This window comes from Sorghum bicolor, chromosome 1 (genome assembly GCF_000003195.3).
Source record: "Sorghum bicolor cultivar BTx623 chromosome 1, Sorghum_bicolor_NCBIv3, whole genome shotgun sequence".
In the NCBI taxonomy this organism is placed as follows: Eukaryota; Viridiplantae; Streptophyta; class Magnoliopsida; order Poales; family Poaceae; genus Sorghum; species Sorghum bicolor.
Genome location: NC_012870.2, coordinates 67,078,169 through 67,098,501, shown reverse-complemented (window position 1 = coordinate 67,098,501; position 20,333 = coordinate 67,078,169). Strand labels below are relative to the sequence as shown.

Below are 20,333 nucleotides of genomic sequence, written 5' to 3'. Positions count from 1 at the left end.
GCCAACTCTGGCATAGAAAAAAAAGGGCTCCCGAATAAAGAAGCTCGCAAGAGGCCGGGCCGCCCCCCTCGGACTACTCACATGCATGTGCATCCTTTGAGCGCGTGGGCCGCAACACGATAAGAATCCCAAAGTGTGTACCCATGTCTATCCAGTGCAGTGTGCACTGTGCAGTGTTGATTTCCCAGCTTCTAGCCGTACACCGTACCAAAAGGGTTTTACCATGTTCTGAGTAGAATTTCCTCGTTCTAGATACAGTTAACTCTTTGTTGGCTTTTGACCTGAGCCATACATAGCAGGAAGCTCTCAATTTCACGCTCTTGTGCCATTGCACTGGATTTCTTGCATTTAGGGCATATGTTGGGTACGCGCCGGCTAAATAATAATACAAAATAATAGTATTAAGTGGGCATGATTTTTGGATACGAATGATTGCTCGATGTAATGGTAATAAGGGGTCTCCGTTATATTCTTAACATGAGAAAATGATGACTTAAATGATAACATATATATGACTATGAGCAATAAAACACTAGTAACAACTAAAAAAATAAGATCCAAATAAATCCAAATCTAGCCGCAATAGACACATTCTGTTTTTTCAAAAAAAGGGTACTGGTTCCTGATTTTAATTGATTGAAATATTTGTTTATTTTTAGGAAATAAACCAAGTTTTATTATCTTCAAGAAAATACAAACTATGTTCGGAACCACCTACATGGCCAAAATTGTCCAGTATTGATAGTTGTCGGTCAAAGATTTCTGGTTCTAGAGTTGCAAGCAAGCAACAGTAGGATGACCAAAAATAGACTTCTCATTATTGAAAATAAAGTGGTAAATTCTAAACAAGATGCCAAGCTATCCCGATGTGTATGTAAGTAAAAAAATGGTTGATGTTGCTTGTATGGCCCTTGGCAATTTTATTCGTGAGTATAATACTAAAGATTTGGAATTTGATTTGGTAATCTTATTTTTGTCCCTACAATATTGGAAAGGAATAACTGATATGAAACTAAATCGGATTTACTATCGAAGTCAATGCCCCCAACTATAGATGTGTCCTTTTGACAAATTGGCCACCACATTGCATGTAATAGAAGACTTGAATTTGTAGTCTAAGTTCAAGTTTAGTTTATTTTTCTATCTATGGAAATTGACATTTGTGTTGGGATATTCTCATGGTCATGGTTAATTATCTATCCCACATTGCCATGGTTTTATTTTGTTACGTCGACATTGGATGCTCATAAGCAGCACTTAAGAATCTTGACATGACAAATATACAAAAATCAAAATTAATGTTTTCATTACGGTGTTATTCCAAAAAAAATATAGAGTTCATTTAGACCATGCCAAAACATCTATCATGCAACCACCTCCCAAGGGTATACGCAATCATTCCCACAAAAACTTCAATTTTCTTGATATGAAGCCAACCTCCAAGTCAAACAAGTTCATTAGCCCCATTGTGAGAGGCCAACTCTAGAATGAAGCTACTCCGTGGTGAAGTTGCTGCTCTAAAGCTATTTATTTTAGAGTTGGAACTCTTTCAAACAAGCCCTAATCTGTATCACAATTGACTGCTATCGTTCTTGGTTGAAGCAAACTACTCACAAAAATTGTTGCCTAAAATCTCTCTAAATCTCAAGCATTTGAACTATAGGAGGTGTGATCATATATACATCAAACTAACTAGCTAACATATATGCTAAATTTAGCAAAGGACAAAAATTGTCCCAAGCACATGTGTTTTTCAGTTGTTACCTTGCAACATAGCTAATAATAAACACACATTCGACATGTTTGAGACCACTAAAAATTGAATTCTAGGTGAAAATAATTGAGAAGCTCACTCAAAGTACCTTATTATTCTTCAATAACATGAGAATTGGGTGGCAAAAAATATAACATGTCGTGTACCACCACCTTCCACTCGCATGTCCTCCATCGTAAGCGTTCTTCCACCTGTTGTCCTCTCTCCATTCCCCATCCACGCTCCCTTCATTCCCCTATCCACCCCTCCTTCCTTTTCCCCACGTGCCCTCCTCTTTGGTCCATAGTGTATCCCTCGGCTCCTTCGTCCAACGCTGATAGATCTCTTTGCCTCCCAACTCACTATCCTGTCTTCACGCACTGTGGTACGTACAATTGATCTATCACCAGTTCACCACATACTTGGTCAACCTTCATTCTGCCTCTGCTCCCCCATTCACCTGCTTGGTTTGCTCGGTTGCCCCCATGCTATGCTCGATTGGAAGTAGCGCTTGCTCGCCTTAGTCCCATGTAGCTACATCCCCACTAACTCGTCCAACATATATTTAGGAACTTCTCTTCTTGAATATGATAGTTTAGATGTTTTGAATGTATATTTGATTTGCATTGCAAATGGATAGGTTATAGATGGATATCATGGTTAGGGAACATAGATAATTTTGGATATATGGATCGATACCAACTTAGATCAAATCGAGTGCTAAATGCTTATGTTTTTAATATTTTAATATAGTTTGTGGTTAGAAATGGTAAAGACAGTAACAATTCAAACAAGATGGGATGCTTTTGTCATCAAGGAATCCAGCAACATTTGCGTAGAAGAAATTCTTGTCCATAATAGGTGGAGGCATTGCTTGAATGGTGTGGTCTATGCAAATCTTGTAAGAAAGTATTATAAATGTACCAAAAGGCCATATAGTAAGGAGCAAATAAAGAATAAGTGGATACAACAAAAAATATCTATGAAAGACTCTGAGCTACTGGATTAGGGAGGCATCCTATAACTAGCCGTATCATGGTTTCTGATGATAGGTGGATAGAGCAAAATGCAATGTGTATAAAATTCACTACTATTTTCACCACATATTCAAGTAATCATGTCTCTTTCACCCCAAATATAGACAAATGTCCCTCCTCACGTATGTCTAATTTTTGTTGATATGTGTTTTTAGGCTAGGGTAAATTGTTAACCTCTATAGATAATTTACTTGAGCATAGGGTCAGTAACAGAACATGTTTGAAACAATTAGTATTACAAAAAAGTCTTTATTTGCTTATTTGTTTTTATGGGTGGCACTGTTGTTCTTCCATTAGATCAGAGCGAGGGTAATGCTAATGCCAATAGAGAGGGAGATGGCACAACAAAGGTCCCATTCACTTTAGAAAAGTGGGTGAAAAAGGTCAAGCTCCTTATTCACAAGTGTTTAGTGGATGCATAGGAGGTGAAGGCACAATTTATAAACATTATATCACTTTACAAGTCTTTGATCATGTTTGAAATGAGGTTAATAATATGATTGATCAAGTCATGATGTGTATGGCCTTGTTTAGTTCCTATTTTTTTTTTCAAAAATTCTCAGATTCTCTGTCATATCGAATCTTGTGGCATATGCATAGAACATTAAATATAAATAAAAGAAAAAACTAATTGTACAGTTTAATAGTAATTTGCGAGACGAATCTTTTGTGCCTAGTTAGTCCATAATTGAATAATATTTGTCAAATACAAACGAAAGTGCTATAGTATTTATTTTGTAATTTTTTTTAAACTAAACAAGGCCTATATCCATAAGTTGATCTAGGTTATCTAGTACCTATCTCTAAGCTGCTTTAGATAATATATTATAAGGCAGAAACATCTCTGACCAACCCACTTAGCCATTTCTAGTACCGTGAGTCAGAAGAATATGACTAGTGCTGCCGAAGGAAGTGATGGTGTAAATAAAACTAACTATTGAGTTTTCTAAAACATTTTAAATTTTAGATTTTATTTGGATGTTGTCTATAGTTGGCCAGCCAAAGCATTGGCTCACCGATTTTTGATCCTTGATTGATCTGGCCATCGGCCATCCCCGATTTCGTTGTCTCCGGACACAAAAATAAACTAAAGCACAGTACATGCTAAATCGTGGCTAAAATCAAACAATTAATAGCTGTGCCCACAGTCAACAACTAATTTGTGGTCGGGCTACCATTAGCACGCATCCAAATGCGTTGTTTGTACCAACAGTGTACTTTGTTTTAAAGCTATCAAGATCATTTGGTACGAGTTCGTTACTCATCCAGTCATCACAAGTTTGTCCAGGTGCGATGAATCATCCCGTTTTAAACACTAGTGAACCCAAAAGGAAAAAGGGTAAAATAGGCAATTATAGAAACCAAAAAGAAAAGAGGAGGAAAAAGTGGAAAAGACCCAATTCTCCACAGGCCACAGCCAGAGGGAGTCCAACTCCGCGACCAGCTCTCCACGCTGCGTCTGCTGACCCTACCCATCGCGGCCGCCGCCGGCCCGCCGCTTCCGCCGCTTCCGCCGCCAGGCGCTATGCGGCCTTGTTCCCGCATACTCGCGGCGGGCCACCTTCTCCGCGGCTCCCGGTTCGATCCCTCCCAGACTACCTCCGCCGCTGCCGGATTTCGGCGGCTGAACGGAGCCAACAGGCCGTGCGTGCCGAAACCTCTCTTTAGCACTCTCCTCGGAGGCTTCGGATCGAACTGTGGCGTACAGCGCGGGAAAGGGGTCCCCTTCGGCAGCCTCGGCAGCTTCCTGCCGGACTCTGCCTACCCGCTGCACGGCGCGCGGCTTCAACGAGATACGGTAAACTGTGTTTATTATCGCAGTTGGGGCTTTTTTGGATTTGGGTCTGTCTAGAGGCAGTAATGGATGGTAGCGAACATGTTTTTGTCACAATACATATGTTTCAGTACGCCTAGTGATAGAGAAATATTTGGCAGTAAAACAGTGGGCAATAAACATAAAGAAAACATCGTTGATGACCAGGGCCTCAGGGGGAGCTTCTGTGTTGTCACATTTTTATTGTTTTATTATGGTTGTAAAAAAGGACATATGTGGAAGTACAGCCTTCACTTGTATATTCCCACACTCTTATTCGAAGGAGAATAATCCCACACTATTATTCGAAGGAGACCTTACTCTCTTGTATAATCCCCCTGTGTCCTGATTAGGCGTTATGTGGATCCGCCATTGTAACCTAAACCTTCTTTCCTCCTTATTTGAATGGCAGAGCTCCTGCCCTTATCTACACCTGAAAAATATGAGATGTTATTGTCGTATAATCGCCCCGTTCCCCTGTCTGCGTACATAGTTTGCATCAGAGCCCACGTCTCCTGAGTCCGCATCGGGGATGGTTGATGGTCTCATCAGATGCCAAATCACGTAGCACGTACAGCCTGCACCCTCCTCCCAACCTTCATACTTGTTCAAGCTCCATCACGGCAGCTAAGGTGCAGAACTGCTGATCGAAGGACTCCAACGGCTGTATGGCAGCTAGCTAGCCAGCCTTGGCCAAACCGGCGGCAGCGGCAATGCCGATCGAGATCGAGAGCAGCATGAGCCAGGCAAGCAACAAGCCAAACAATGCAAATCTGTGTGTACACAGCGCTGCTGGCCAGATGGGTGCGCACACGAGTGTATGCCATGCATCCGGCGGCAGCGGCACCTGGCCTTAGCTAGCTAGCTTGGCGCTGACACGACATCTCCATCTTTCACAACTCACTTGCAGCTCGAGCTTGGCCGATGGGTGGTGGGGAGGTGAAACCCAGTGCCCTGCAGCTGCAGGGCCCGGTAGTGCTCCTGCCAACTTCCCGCCAATGCTGTTAAGTTACATGCGCCAACCATTCAACCCGAAAGCTTAAGCTATCAGGAAGAGGTGGGCAATGCACTCATACACACTTCAACACCCCCACTCACGTGTGCAGACGTGGAAATAAAGGGGCGGATGACTTAAGTTGCCTCTACCACGATTTGAACTCAAGACCTTTGGTTCTGATACCATGTTAAGTTACACGCACTAACCGGTTCAACCCAACAACTTATAAGCTATCAGGAAGAGGTGGGCAATGCACTTATACACACTTCAACAAATGCCAAGCCGTCGATTGGACGTGGTGCCTCGGGTCCATGCCGCTGTGCATCTGATGGTCGGCCGTCGTCGAAGTGAACAGGAAGCCCGCGCCGCCGCTGTGGTGCTGCGCGCGTGGTGCGCCGAACACGATGTTGATGCCGCCAGTACTGCTGTAGGCTCACTGTGAGGGACACGCCGCCAAAGCCCCCGGTGTGGTGGCCACACGTCATCATTTTCCCATCAGATCAGATTAAGAGCATGCGTTCATACGTTGTTTTGCTATAGAGTATGTTATCGTTAATAGTTGTTCCCACACCTCTGCTTTGCGTGCCCTATTTTTTTTGTTTATGGGAATCCAATGCAAAATCGTTTATTCGTTTTTATTGTTTTCTGCAAATAATCAAATCAGCTTAAACTTGTAAAATGCATAATAACAAATCAAACAAGTATTAATTTTAAAAAATGAAACCAATTTTGTTAGGTTTCTAGAAACTGATCTATACGATATAGGTGATAAAGATCATGAATCACAGAAGCACTAAAAAAAGTGTAACCAATTTTGTTACGTTTCTATAAACTATATGTACACGATACATGTAGTGAAGAATGAAACGAGCTTTATGTTTTCTATGTAATTAGATTTGTAGATTTCTTAATATGTTCGTCTAAGCCGCAAGCCATGTGTATCCCTGTAGACATGGGCAAAAATTTATGGCCCCAGTGCAATGCACGGGCATATATCTAGTATTTAAAAAAACAGAAAAAAAAGAAAGCATAGCCTTCGCTTCTATAAAGTTGTCTTTATAGAGGTGTGCTTCTGGCTTAGTCCATCAAGGCTCTAGATAATTCCAGCCGGAAAACTTTTAGTTTCGCACAGTAGATGCAAAAGGCCATAGTCCGAAATGTTGCCTTTGTTCTGTCCTTGTTTCTTTAAAAGGAATGCTTTCAAAGTCTGGTTTTGTGATTTTTCCTATGTATGCAGAGAGGTAATGCATTCTCCACATCCGCCAATGCCGTGACAGTTAAGAAGCCGGTTGATGACAAGGTCCAGAAAGATGCATCAAAAAAGGATGTTGATGAGGAGATTGCTGATTCTCAGATATTGAAAAACCTTGGGAAGTACTTATTGTTGAACGACAGCCCTGACTTCCGCTTTAGGGTTGCCTTGTCATTGGGCCTATTAGTTGGTGCAAAGGTAAAGGCAGAAATCTGTTCCCTCCAAATTCGAAGAGTCTGTTTGGATTTTTGTAGAAGATTCGTTACCCATACTACACAGGCATTTTCCCCTTTTCCTTTATGAAACGGACTTACTTGCCCTACTCTGATCAATTGATAAGTTGGACGCAATCTGTTTGTTGGATGCAAATCTTTAAACTGTTCTTTACCAGATTCCGCACTTCATCTTGTTTCATAGTAAACAAGGCTACAACTAGCCATCTATTGTCAATGTTAAACAAGAGGGTGAACAGTGTCCCTTCAAATAGGATAGATAAAACAGGTTGAACTAAAAAGATGGAAGCTATTGTATGACAGCTCACCTTTCTTACTTGGCCCTTTGCATTTGCTATGAACACCAGGTTATAAATGTTCAAGTGCCTTTCTTGTTTAAGCTAGCTATCGACTGGCTTGCAGCCCTTGGTGGTGCTGAAGCTTCACTGGCATCATTCACTGAAACTAATGCCACCCTATTGGCTCTCTTTGCAAGCCCAGCAGCTGTTCTGATAGGATATGGAATCGCACGATCAGGAGTATCAGCCTGTACAGGTAAACACCTTTTCTTATATATCATCAGTTGCTCCTACCACCAGATACATGCACAAAACACCCACCTGCCGCCGCTTACCCAAAAAAGACGCTGAAGCTCACGAGAGCTTGTAATAAATAACTAATGAGCATTTCAGATCCCTTCCTTTGCCCCCCCCCCACCCCCCTCTTGAAATGCACATGACTACCTCTCCTTTAATCTTTTTCCGTCCTGATGATTTCTGTGTTGCCAGAACTACGAAACGCTGTATTTTCTAAAGTGACTTTGAGAGCCATCCGTTCAGTATCCAGAAAGGTAAATGTTGGAACTTATTGTCTTATTTCAATGCACAATCTTCTTTTTTATCGTCCATTCTTCTTTGTAACTGTCCAGATAATTCAACACAATATGGATCTTTGTTTTTGTGCAGACTCTAGTTTTCCTGTGTATTTCTGTATTCATGAAATAATTACAATTACTTCCAGCCATTGGTTGAGTGATCATATGGACTTGTTTTTGAAGATTGCACTTATTCGGAATCATAAAATCATAATTGAAGCATCAACCTTTAATCTATCTTGGGCACTGGGTTACTTCTGATTGCGAAAGCAAAGGTATGCGGCGAGAATTAGTAGATTGATTATGGAGGCCTGTTTGATTTCAGGGCTGTGGGAGGCCAGGCCAGCGAGCCAGCCCCAAGCCAGCCATGACCAGGCCCAGAGAGGACAAGTGGTTGTGTTTGATTCCATGCACCATTACAGGCAGGCCCTAGCAAGCCTGTCTTTGATTTGTATTTGGGAGCCAGGCCCATGACCAACTAACTCCAAGTCTCCAACTACCAGTTGGACATTATGTTTGATGCTGGCCTGGCCCACCATGTCCCAGGAAGCAACAATGAAGTAATGAGAAAGAACAAGTCATTTGCAAATGAAGCAACGTTCCTTTATGAAAACAAATGTGTACTAAAACACAGTTACAACAATATGAACTACAGACCAACTGTTGTCCAAACTTAAGCTTACAACAGTACCAAATACATGATTGCAACAAACTGGCCTCAGACTAATTAGTGCTGCCATGAATCATAGTTGGCTCAAAACAAAAACGAAAAACCAAAACAAACAGCCAGCACTTATGCTTAGGACAGAGTTCATCAACCATCTGGAGAGTCATGCAGCACATGAACTAGATGCAAACAACATATACTACAGTGAAGGTGTGTGACAGTTTAAGGACAACAGTGTATGGACTAATCAATTCAGTTACCTTCAAGAACTGTGAACCATCATTCCTCTCAATTGCATCAGCAAGTATAAGTATGGGCAGAGCCCTCCCAGCCAGCTAGCACATAAGTGGACTTAGATCAAAGTCCACAGCAGCCATCACATTTTGTGTGGGGTTGCGTTTCCTACCCCTGAAAGCCTGCTGCATGTGTCTAGGCACCCTTGCCAACACATGTGTGCCATCAATGGCACCAATACAGTCCCATAAATGTTTTAAGTAGCGGATAAGTCCATAGATGTACAAGTGGTTGAACCTAAGGCAGATAAACAAAAATAACAAGTACCTGCATAAAAGGGTACTATCTTTGGCTACCCATGATTTTTGGATGTGTGCCAGTGGTAGGAGGCTTGATCATATCAGTCCTAAGCTCACCCACAGCATAAAGAACTTGGTGGAAGACTCTACTAACTGTCTCAATGGACCTCCTAAATGACCGGTGAACTACCCTGAACCTCTTGTTGTGACCAACCACATGGAGAAACATTGCAATCTGCTCCTCAACATAACAACTAGTTTCTGGAACAAGGCCTCTACCTCTAAAAAGATTGCAAAGAGCAAAAAAAAAAAAAAAAAAACGATCTGGTCATACGCAACATAGCCAGACACTATGCTGTTATATATCGTTTGGAGGGTTTCTAGCCTATGCTGCTGACCTAAAGTCCTAGGACCATAAGGTGCAGGCTCTTGTTGGGCCCTAATTCTTCTAAGTCTAGTGACCAAAAAAAGATACCATCACCACAACCATGGCAGCTGCTTGTCTGGCCATCATCTCACGCTGTGCAGTTGGATCCATATCCATCTATATGCATTCGACATTCAAAGGTATAACTCAGTTCTGTAGACCCTGGCTGGCCTCAACATGTAAGTGTAAGCATTCACAACAAGATACAATAGCATAGTTACATAAGAAAAATGCCTCCAGTGCATTTGATAGAATCATCATCGACCATATGAAACAACAAAGCATTCAGCATACACATGAAGCTGGTCCAAATACCCATTCTTAGCAACAAGACCAACATTGTTGACCCACAATAACCTTCCACAGACCGAAATCAAAACCATATAGGGCAAGCCGAAACCCTAGAATCAAAGCAATGGGGGATAGGGGCCGATTTCACCTCGGAGTTGACGGTGAGTTGAAGTAGTGCAAGACGGAGAAGAAGAAGAGCCAGTGTGAAGAAGTCGCAGATCTGGTATGGGATCCGCCAGAACCAAGACCAGCTGCACCACCGCAAGCCGTAGAAGACGAAGGAGGAAGACGACTGCTCCATGGAGCTCGGCAGGAGACGCAGCAGCGCTGCAGCCAAGCGGATCCCAATCGGGGGAACGGAGACGAAGCCTGGAGAGGAATCGCCGGGGAGGAGCGTGTGCGAAACTTTCCTGGTTCCCACGCGAGCCGCCGCTGCCGCCCCAAAATCGCCCGCGCGAGGACGGAGCGAGCCGAGCCCGAGGGAAACGAACCCTAGGGGCATTTCCCCGGGTGCTGGAGAGAGAGGGTGATTTGCACGTGCCGAGTCGGGCCGGATTCTGGGCCAAATGAATCAAACAAGGCCGGTTGCAGCTGGAGGGCGCAGGGCCAAGCGCTCCATATCAAACACACCCATACTGCATGCATTGATGCATATATAGGCAGGGATTGGGGCAGCTTATAGAAACGTAACCATCCTCCGATATCCCTTGAATTGCAAGTCAATCTACAATAGGTGCCGGACTTGGAGTCCAAGGCACACAGCCTGAAAAGGCTGGGCGACTAGACTTGGGCTGCAAGGCCCAGTACATGTCATCTAACAGATTGTTTTCTATTATTGATGCTCAACACACAATTAAATGTTGAAATTGTGATTACCTTATCTCGTGAGCTTTTGATATTGCAGGTATTTTCTCACTTGCATGAGCTTGATCTTCGTTATCATCTAAGGTACCTGTAGGAAATTCTCCCTCCTATACTCAGTCTCTGGAAGGGATAAATAATTTATTTAACTCATGGAATTTTTGGCAAAAAACTACCATAACTCAAAAGTAGTGTAGAAGGTTATGCGGATAGCATCATAGAATTAGATGGCTGCCTAATTACATTAAGAAACTGAGAATATTTGTTGGAAGTGACAAAACTCCTACTCAAGGGGGTGCACTATTTTCATAACAACTTTTCCATTTTAATCCCATTGAAGAAAGGAGCAGTTCTCTAATAGATACCTGTGGAAATAAGTCATGAAAATTCAATCTTTTTGTTATATATGTACTGTTTTTAACTTTGGTTCAAGCTGGAGAATTCTTGAAGTCTTTCTTATGCTTCTTACCTGCTTTTGTGTTTGTAGCCGGCAAACCGGTGCTATAAATCGCGTAATTGATCGAGGAAGCCGTGCAATAAATTACATTCTCACAGTCATGGTGTTTAATGTTGTGCCCACAATACTAGAGGTACAGACTATTGTGTGCGAATGCTATGGTCCATATCTTGTTCATGTTGCCAGTGATGTTATTTCTTACTTCAGATTTTTTTTCTCGAACACGTAAGAGAGCTGTGTGTCATTATATTAAGAAGAAATATATGACATTTGTTTTTTGGGTTTTGCTGATACTTCTCATTTGCAGATTGGTATGGTGTCAAGCATACTTGCCTACAAGTTTGGTTCAACTTTTGCTTGGATTACTTCAGCTTCAGTTGCTACTTATATTGCTTTCACTTTGGCTGTCACACAGGTGCAAACACAATACTATGCCGTCAAAGTTCAAACCTATATACTCTCAGGATATTCTTGTGGTTTCAGCTATTTAATTTGGTGTCATCATGTGATGTCTAAATATGTTTTACTCTATTTCTGATTGGTGCCTTTTTTTAAAAAAAATATATAATTATGATAGTGGCGGACTAAGTTCAGGATGGCCATGAATAAAGCTGATAATGCTTCTAGTACGGTGGCAGTTGACTCTCTTCTGAATTATGAGGTCATCCCATAACTGTCCATTACTCCTGTTTCTTTATCTTACCTTGTTTATTCTAGCAGTAACAATTTATTGTTCTTCCCTTTGATTGTGTGTAGACTGTGAAATACTTCAACAACGAACAATTTGAAGTTGAGAAGTATGACAAATATTTAAGGAGTGAGTGCATTTATGCCTTAAATCTTGGTGGAAGTGTCTTTGTAGAGTAAATGTGCACAACCAGATGTTCCTCAAAACACTAATTTCAGTATTTGATGTTACATTGTGTTCATCCGTCTAATCTGTTGATATGTATCTTTGGCATCTTGATATGTTGAATGTGCTCTTGCTCTCTAATTGTAAAAAAAGAAAGAAAGATTAGAATTGATTTCTTGAAATGATCTTTTTCATTTAACTAGGGTTCAGAATGTAGTTGTTCCGAAATCGCTTAAACATGAAGTCAAGTTATGTTTCGTAGATTTGGTTCATCCCACCTGACTTGTAGCACTGGCACACACTATAGCTTGATATTGTTAAAGAGATCTAATCTAATCTATTAATTACTTTTGTTACAACGTGATTTGTTATCAGAATATGAGGATGCTGCATTGAAGACCCAAAGTAGTCTTGCCTACCTGAACTTTGGCCAAAACGTTATCTTTAGCTCGGCTTTATCTGCAGCAATGGTTTTGAGCTCATATGGAATCATGAGTGGTGCTCTGAGTGTGGGTGATTTGGTAACTATCTCATCCATGTTCTATTTGTTTCTTATGTCACTCGCTGTTGAAGTTGCATGTGCACCGTGGCATGGATAGTTGCTCTTTCATATCACAGTATTACTGGAAGATATGGAATTGTGATAAAACAAAATGAATTGTGTACTATATCAATACGTTTTTACAACAATCATTGTTTATTTAACCATGTTTTGATATGGCTTGAGCTGTTGTCTTTATTTTCTTATGTCTCTAACTCTATCCATTTGCAAGTTGCTTTTGACTAATTTAGTGAATTCTTGTCATACAGGTCATGGTTAATGGACTTCTATTCCAGCTTTCATTGCCTCTGAACTTCCTTGGGAGTGTGTATCGAGAATCTAGACAAAGCCTCATTGACATGAAGTCGCTGTTTCAGTTGCTTGAGGTAAAGTTGTATATTGAAATGATCAGTCTCTAAAGGTCTTTAATTTCAGTTTCATACTCAACTCATGCTCTCTGATACTTCAGATATGTTTTAATTTTTTTTAAGGAAAAACCTGGAATAAAGGATGAGCCTCATGCACAACCTTTGCAGTTCAAGGGAGGGTGCATTGAATTCGAGAATGTTCATTTTGGGTAACTTTTGTTCTTTATTAACTTGTTGAGTGTAGCGAAGTGCTCATATTTTATTTCCTTAAAAAATATGCTTATGACACAACTAGCATCCCGGTGCTTATTTTCTTCTAACGATTAATTTGATTTTCTGGAAAAATATGGTAATACTACCACTGTCCTAAGTATGACCGCATTGGGTCTGTTTGGTTTCTTGGCTTAATTTGAGCCTGGCTACGATCGGAGCCTGGTTAAGTTAGGCCTGTCTTTTGTAGGCCAATATGGGTGTGTTTGGTTGGACTTCTATCCTTGGTCTGGTTTATATGAGAGTTTGTTTGGTTGCTTGCTTTAATTTGTATAGGATCACCACATTTTTAGCCTGGTAAGATTACCCTCTTTGCAGCATTCTATCGAACAGCTGCTGGGCAGCTCTCTCTCTGCCTTTGCCTCTGCTTGTGATGGGCCATGGAAGTAGCAATGCTAATGGCACGGATACATGATCTGCTACCTGCTGGAGCTAGCGAGCGGGCCAAAGCTGCTGCCCGATGGAGATGAGCAGCCTGTAGCGTTCGTGTGTGTGCTTTGGATAACCAACAAGGCAGTTGCGTCGCAGTTTCCGGGCGTTGACCTCCACGTTGTTAGCCTCCGGCGCGCCCATGGCATCCGCTGCGCCACCTCCACCCGCCGCCCCCATGACCTGAGCTGAACTTCCACACCATGTCGCATCCACGGCCACCCGCGTCCATGCCCTCCACCACACCAATGGCCTCCGCCGCGCCACCTCCTGCCGCCACAGATCAGCATCGAACGAGTGCCAGCGAGCCACACCAATCCCTGCTCCTCACCAGCGCGGCGGCTCCTGCAGACCAACTCCGCCCAGTACCCGACGCTCCCCGCCGCCGAGGCGCCAAGCCCGCTGGCCGTCGACTCCGACGTGGTCGTCATCAGGCGGTGCGGCGCGGCTTCTGGACGGGCGGTGCGGCGTGGCTTCTGGACGGACGGGCGGCGCGGCTTCTGGACGAGCCCGCAGACAGCCACCGCCGCGGCTTCTGGACGGGCGGCGCTCGTCGGCGGCGCCAGCGGGGGCAGGCGAAGGAGGAGAAGCAATGCGGGTCGGGCGGAGGAGCGTGAGCGGTGACAAAGGCTTAGCCAAGCCAGGCTCCAGAAAGACGGACCTAGCGGCCGTTCTCTGGAAGCCAGGCCAAGGCCTGTACGGCGGCCAGCATAAGCCTGGCTAAGGCCCAAGAACAGAGAACCAAACACCCACATCTTAGCTCCAGCAGGCCTGGACAGAAGTTGGCCACCCTACCAAACAGGCCCATTGTGACTTGCGACTGAGCATTTCCTTTCCTTGACCCTATTTCAAAACTGAAATTGTAGCAATCAAACTATCCTGTGGTCAGCTAAATCTTGTGATTCTATGTTTATAGTCTTGGTCATAATCACTTAGAAGGTTAAACCGGTGAAATGTCAGATGTTTGTATGTAACAAATTCCCCACATTGTGACTTGTGAGTGAGCATTTCCTTTCCTGGACCCTATTTCAAAACTGAAATTGTAGCAACCAAACTATCCTGTGGTCAGCTAAATCTTGTGATTCTATGTTTATAGTCTTGGTCATAATCACTTAGAAGGTTAAACCGGTGAAATGTCACATGTTTGTATGTAACAAATTCCCCTTATCATTGTCATTTTAGTAAACATCACTATATCAGATAGACACATGTTACTATGTGAGTATAAGAACATACTAATGCACCCTAATCCCTAATTTATCAGATATAAGTTACTGCGCATGTGGGTACTATGTATTATTCCAGCAATAATTAATTTTAGAATATTGAGAAACCAGTTGAAGGTATTTTTCTGTTTTGTTAGAATTAAGAAAAGATTATCATTATTTGGTTTATGGTGTAAAAACTGGAATAAACTGACATATCGATGTATTTACTTATGATTCAGCGAATGATTGATTTGTTCCAGGTATGTACTAGAAAGATATTTATGTATTTGTTAATGATTCAGCAAATGATTGATTTCTTCCAGGTATGTACCAGAAAGGAAGATTCTTGATGGTGCCACTTTCACTGTACCTTCAGGAAAGAGTGTGGCAATTGTTGGATCTAGTGGAAGCGGTAATTTTTTTAATAAAAAATAACTTATGTTTCTGTAACCAGAGTTTGAGTTTGAAGGTTGCTATTGCTTATCATATTTCACATTATACGATAGCTGAGAACTTTTTTTTTAATGAACTCGTTAGTTTGCTTCTATTGTTGATTATGAGAGTATTGAGTTGATTAGATTCCGGATCCTAGCATCTAGTATTTCATAATAGTTCATTAACAGAGATAGTATTTATTAGGCTCCATTTAGGGTTGAGATGGGTCATGATAATCTTGTTTGGTGGAAACCCTTGAATGTTGGTGCTTCGATTAACTAATTTCTTCTAATCTATGTTGCAAATGGTGATGTTGTATGTCAAAATAGAAGACAAGTATGATAGAAACAACATTTGGTAGCAGAATTTACTGTCCTTCATTTTATTTTCCGAGAAGACCATGATATTTTTCATAATGCAGCAACTTAATAATATATAGACACAACACAATAACTAGGACTTGAATTCTTTTTGGCATACTAGAACAGTACATAATAAATTTATCGGCAGTGAACAATATAAGTTAAACATTACCCAATGCTTTAATTTCTTGTACACACCCTTTCTTTTTGTGTCAAATAGGAGTTGATGCACATGTGTTTTAAGGTCCTCCTTGGCTTGTCTTCTGACTATGATTCCTCCCAAAACAACCAGCAACAGCCAGCTAGTGTTCAGCAAGTTGGTTCTAAAACAATGCTCAAACCAATATGTCCATTTTGACACCCAACTAGTGTTAGCTGGGTATGATCCTGTTGATAATCAACAGGCATGGGTCTATATTTTACCTATTTGAGATTTATATACCAAATCTTATCTTCTTGATTAACAACAGGTCATGGTGAACTGTTTTGCATAACTATGGGATTATTTTTTTTATGCTTAAGTGTGGGCCTTTAAACTACTTTTACAAGAATTTGTGTTTACTACGAGCATCACTAAGGATTTCTTAACTGTATCTTTCTTATGCAGGGAAATCAACTATTCTTAGACTTCTGTTCAGATTCTTTGATTCGACTTCAGGATCTGTAAGAATATAGAAGTATTAAATCTCCTCAAATTTCATGTTGATCTAGCCAACAGTCATCTCATGGTTTATTGACTTTCAGCTATGTATATTGAAAATTCCATCCACTTGATTTTTTGGCGTTGCTTTCCTGACAGATACGAATTGATGGGCAAGATATCCGAGGAGTGACACTGGAAAGCCTTCGAAAATGTCTAGGTGTTGTACCTCAGGACACAGTAAGTCCTCTGGTATACATTTTTGTCAGTGCTGCAGTTTTCAAACTATAGAGAAATGTGGAAATTAGCATTTCTTTGTTAAGTTCTGTTTGATAAGCTGGTTTTCCATGTACAAATTGGATCTTCTGATTGCTATCATGGGTGAACATCTTTTAAATATTTCTTTGACATTCAAACACGAGTCCAATAACTAGAAAAGAAAATTATAGAACAATATTACGTCTGGAGTTCTGGATTGTGGAATTTATTTAGCACAAGAGAATTCCAATAGCCAATGAACAAAGTTTTGGTGCCATATGCAACTTTCTTAAACGTAGTGGATCACTAGCTATATTGAACTTCTTATATTAATGGATTTTCAAGTAATTGTGTGTATACATGCTAACATATGCCAGTCAGCACTGTTCAAAGCCCAACCAAGCTCACATCATAAATATGAGTGCAGGTACTTTTTAATGACACAATTAAGCATAATATACAGTATGGGCGGTTATCAGCCAAAGATGAGGAGGTACCTATTTTCTTCCTAGACATTCCGAAGTCACAGGGCATATAGCATGACCATATGTTTTGTTTTGAAATGATATAGTTTATTTCCATACAGGTCTATGATGCTGCCCGACGTGCTGCTATTCACGATACAATTATGAACTTCCCAGACAAGTACGACACAGTAGTAGGAGAACGAGGCTTGAAGGTGAGACAATATATTGTAATTTGCCAAATGAGGAAATTTTGTAACCTGCTGTTACCACATCCAGAATATCTAGCAAATTTGGGTGTACTTTGTTGCAGCTAAGTGGCGGGGAGAAACAACGTGTGTCAATAGCCCGTGTATTCTTGAAGGAGCCCTCCATTCTGTGAGTGTCCCTTGCTTTTTGTAGTCCTTTTTTTTTCCATTTGGATCTCAATGACCTGAGCAGTGTGTCACCGTGTTTTAACCTATTGAGGAAGCCACTCTGTTAGATGCTCTGTTTATGTGCTTCTGCGAGAGTTCACGTGTTATGTTGGCCTTGCTGAATTTAGTTTGAGTAGTTTCAAATTACTTGCAGGAAACTTTTCTGCAAATAGTAGGCTTATCCAATGCCCGTTTGTCTTGACTTTTTTTTCTTCTGTACTCTTGTCAGATTATGTGATGAAGCAACTAGTGCTCTTGACAGCACTACTGAAGCATCAATTTTGAATTCTCTGAAATCCTTATCTGTTGATCGAACATCAATCTTTATTGCTCATCGACTCACAACTGCAATGCAGTGTGATCAGGTATGCTTTTGCAACTTCTCAAGAAACCATAGTACGTTTTGAATCTATCCTCCAAACATGTATTTGAATTTCAATGCAAGTGGTGGATGTCTGTTTGTTTCATCTTGTCTCAAGTAATTTTGATGATTCCTGTTTATTTTCAGATAATTGTTTTGGAGAATGGGAAGGTAGTAGAAGAAGGACCACATGATTTTCTTCTGTCAAAGGGGGGCCGATACGCAGAATTGTGGTATCAGCAGAACAGCAGTGACGCCAGTGATTCTGCTGCAGTTAGCCTAGAGGTTTGATTGACGCAACGTAAAAAGAAGGGAAACCACAATCATAACTGAGAGACAGAGAGGGATGGAGCCATCTTGTCTGCCTTGTAAATGGAGGTAGGATTTTTGGTATGTGGGGGGGGCAGAAACTTACAGTTCCATTTTCAAGATACCCGGGAGGATTTTCTTTTTTCCTTTTCTTTTGAGATTATATAGACGATCCCAGCATATTATGGTAATAATGTAACATTTCTGTAGCATAAGGGATAAGCCCAGTAAATATTCAATTGCCTCAGGTGTATTACCATTTCAATATAAATGCTCACATGCTGTTGTTTCTTGTAAATACAACTTGCGTGCACGGTGCACCCAAAATTGGTCAACATCACAAGTCATCTATCTTTCAGCCATTTGATGAGTTCTGGGGAAATTGACTGTGCAGGAAACGGTTCTCATGGACTGACACGGATCAAATTGCGGGAGGGAAATACCAGGTAGCTGAACTAACTGAACTTCTAAACTTGGAGAGGGCTCGGTATTCTCAACCTAGAAAGGTTTGCATTGGCGGTTCTAGCAATCGGCTTGGCTTGAGGGCATTGCACAAAAAGACTGGGCACCGAGCATTACAAGATCCGTAAAAAAACAATGGAGGATTTGACAAATATTGCTTGGTTAGTGGTTCTATGTGAGAACTAGGTGAAGTTCCCCTTGCCGTGGGAATTATATGATGAAGCTGATAGTAACACAGAAAAAAGTTCAAATAATGTTTATGATTCATCCTTGAATGATTGCTAAAGCCATGTTAGAATACCGTAAACTAATAGGAATAGGATTACATCTTTATTGACGGTAATGCCTATGAAGATGATTATGTTTGTAAAATTTGATTGTACATGGCAGGAATGAGCTGTATACGAACAACTGATGTGCGCATGCATTACAGCTGATTGAGGATAGGAAACAAATAAAATCTTAATCAATGCCATAAACCAAGTTCCAAAAAAATGTTACGAAGATGGATAGATTAGACTGATTGGACCAAATGTAAAATATATTCTACTATAAACCAAATGTAGAAGTAATATAATAGTAAATATGTATAGAAGCTCTACCGAGGCCAAAAAAACATCATCCTGCCCCCAAATCGCTTCAGATCAGAGCCTATAGCAGGTACCTCTCAGACGTGGCCCCTGCATCGCTGCTGCTTCCCTTTGTTCAGGATGTTTTTCTTGTTCCTACTTCCTAATCTTCATTAGTATTTACAACAGTGCAAACCAGTGATCTCCCTACTTCCTAGCTCCGCCTCTGCCCAAGATGAAACGATTTTGCATACATATTGCCACTACTCTAGACGAATTTGGCATCTCATATTGCCACTACACAACAGTCAAAGAATGGTGGACACACGTTGGACTGAGATCCTTGATCATACTCGTTTCTGAAGCCAAATACGCCACTCAAAAGTCTGAGATCCTTGATCATCCTGTTTCTTGGGAATTATGGCAAGGACTGAACGCAAGAATTCTTCAGAAGGAAAGTGCTTCAGTGGTTGAGCTACTTGCATAGATCAAGGATGAAGTGAGTGTTGGCGACCATGAATGCATAGTATCGTGTCATATGCATGGTTTGGCGCCAGTTGATTCGAGTTGAACCAGGCTATAACCAGCGGTAATACCTCAGTGCCCAGCTGCTCATGGTCTGTTTCGCACTGTTGCTTACCTTGCAGAATTGAATGGTTATGGTAGTACTTGCTTAATCTTGCTTACCTAGTAGTAACTTACTGTACAGTCTATAATACACTAGTAGGATTACATTTTGAAGAAGAGAAACGTTATAACATATATGAGGGGATGAGAGGAGTAAATTGTGGCGCTTATGGTAAGTCGGTAACGGGCAGAGCTCTTACATGCATGCTCAAAATAGTCTCAAATTCCAACGCTAATATTTGTGATGCTCTTCGCATTTCTGACGTGAATTTCTGATCCATGTGAAGCTGTCTATTCCTTTTCAAGTTCCATTTGTCTCTGGTCCATCACTCCTCACAGCTCGTGCTGCATTGCTCCTGTCTATAATCTGCCATACCAAAACTGCAGGCCTTAAAAGGCCTATAGATATCATGGCATTCCGGTGCCTCTACCGTCCAATTAAAAATCTCATTTCTTCTCTCCAAGAGAGAAGATTCCATTTCAGGACGAGCGGTCACAAATACAATAGATAATACATGAGCTACCAGCTGTAGAATTGAAATCTTCTCCTCTAGTATCTCGCGACATAGTAGGTACACAAAAGCTGA

At 41.4% G+C, this 20,333-nt stretch overlaps 1 protein-coding gene across 2 annotated transcripts; it reads left to right on the top strand.

The window, feature by feature from the left end:
• LOC8082827 (ABC transporter B family member 25, mitochondrial) lies at window positions 4,144–18,961 on the top strand. 2 transcript variants are annotated; one of them, XM_021465161.1, is made up of 21 exons: window positions 4,154–4,588; window positions 6,838–7,050; window positions 7,433–7,619; window positions 7,853–7,914; window positions 10,761–10,804; window positions 11,205–11,307; window positions 11,482–11,589; window positions 11,752–11,835; window positions 11,931–11,991; window positions 12,403–12,548; window positions 12,838–12,954; window positions 13,060–13,145; window positions 15,167–15,255; window positions 16,248–16,303; window positions 16,440–16,520; window positions 16,966–17,031; window positions 17,125–17,217; window positions 17,316–17,380; window positions 17,648–17,783; window positions 17,927–18,157; window positions 18,483–18,961. In XM_021465161.1, the coding sequence occupies exons 1-20, from the start codon at window positions 4,316–4,318 to the stop codon at window positions 18,068–18,070; spliced, it is 2,214 nt and encodes a 737-aa protein (XP_021320836.1). In that variant the 5' UTR covers window positions 4,154–4,315; the 3' UTR covers window positions 18,071–18,157; window positions 18,483–18,961. The 2 variants fall into 2 exon arrangements, with proteins under 2 accessions (XP_021320839.1, XP_021320836.1); XM_021465164.1 differs by lacking the exon at window positions 18,483–18,961 and having other exon boundaries at window positions 4,144–4,588; window positions 17,927–18,386.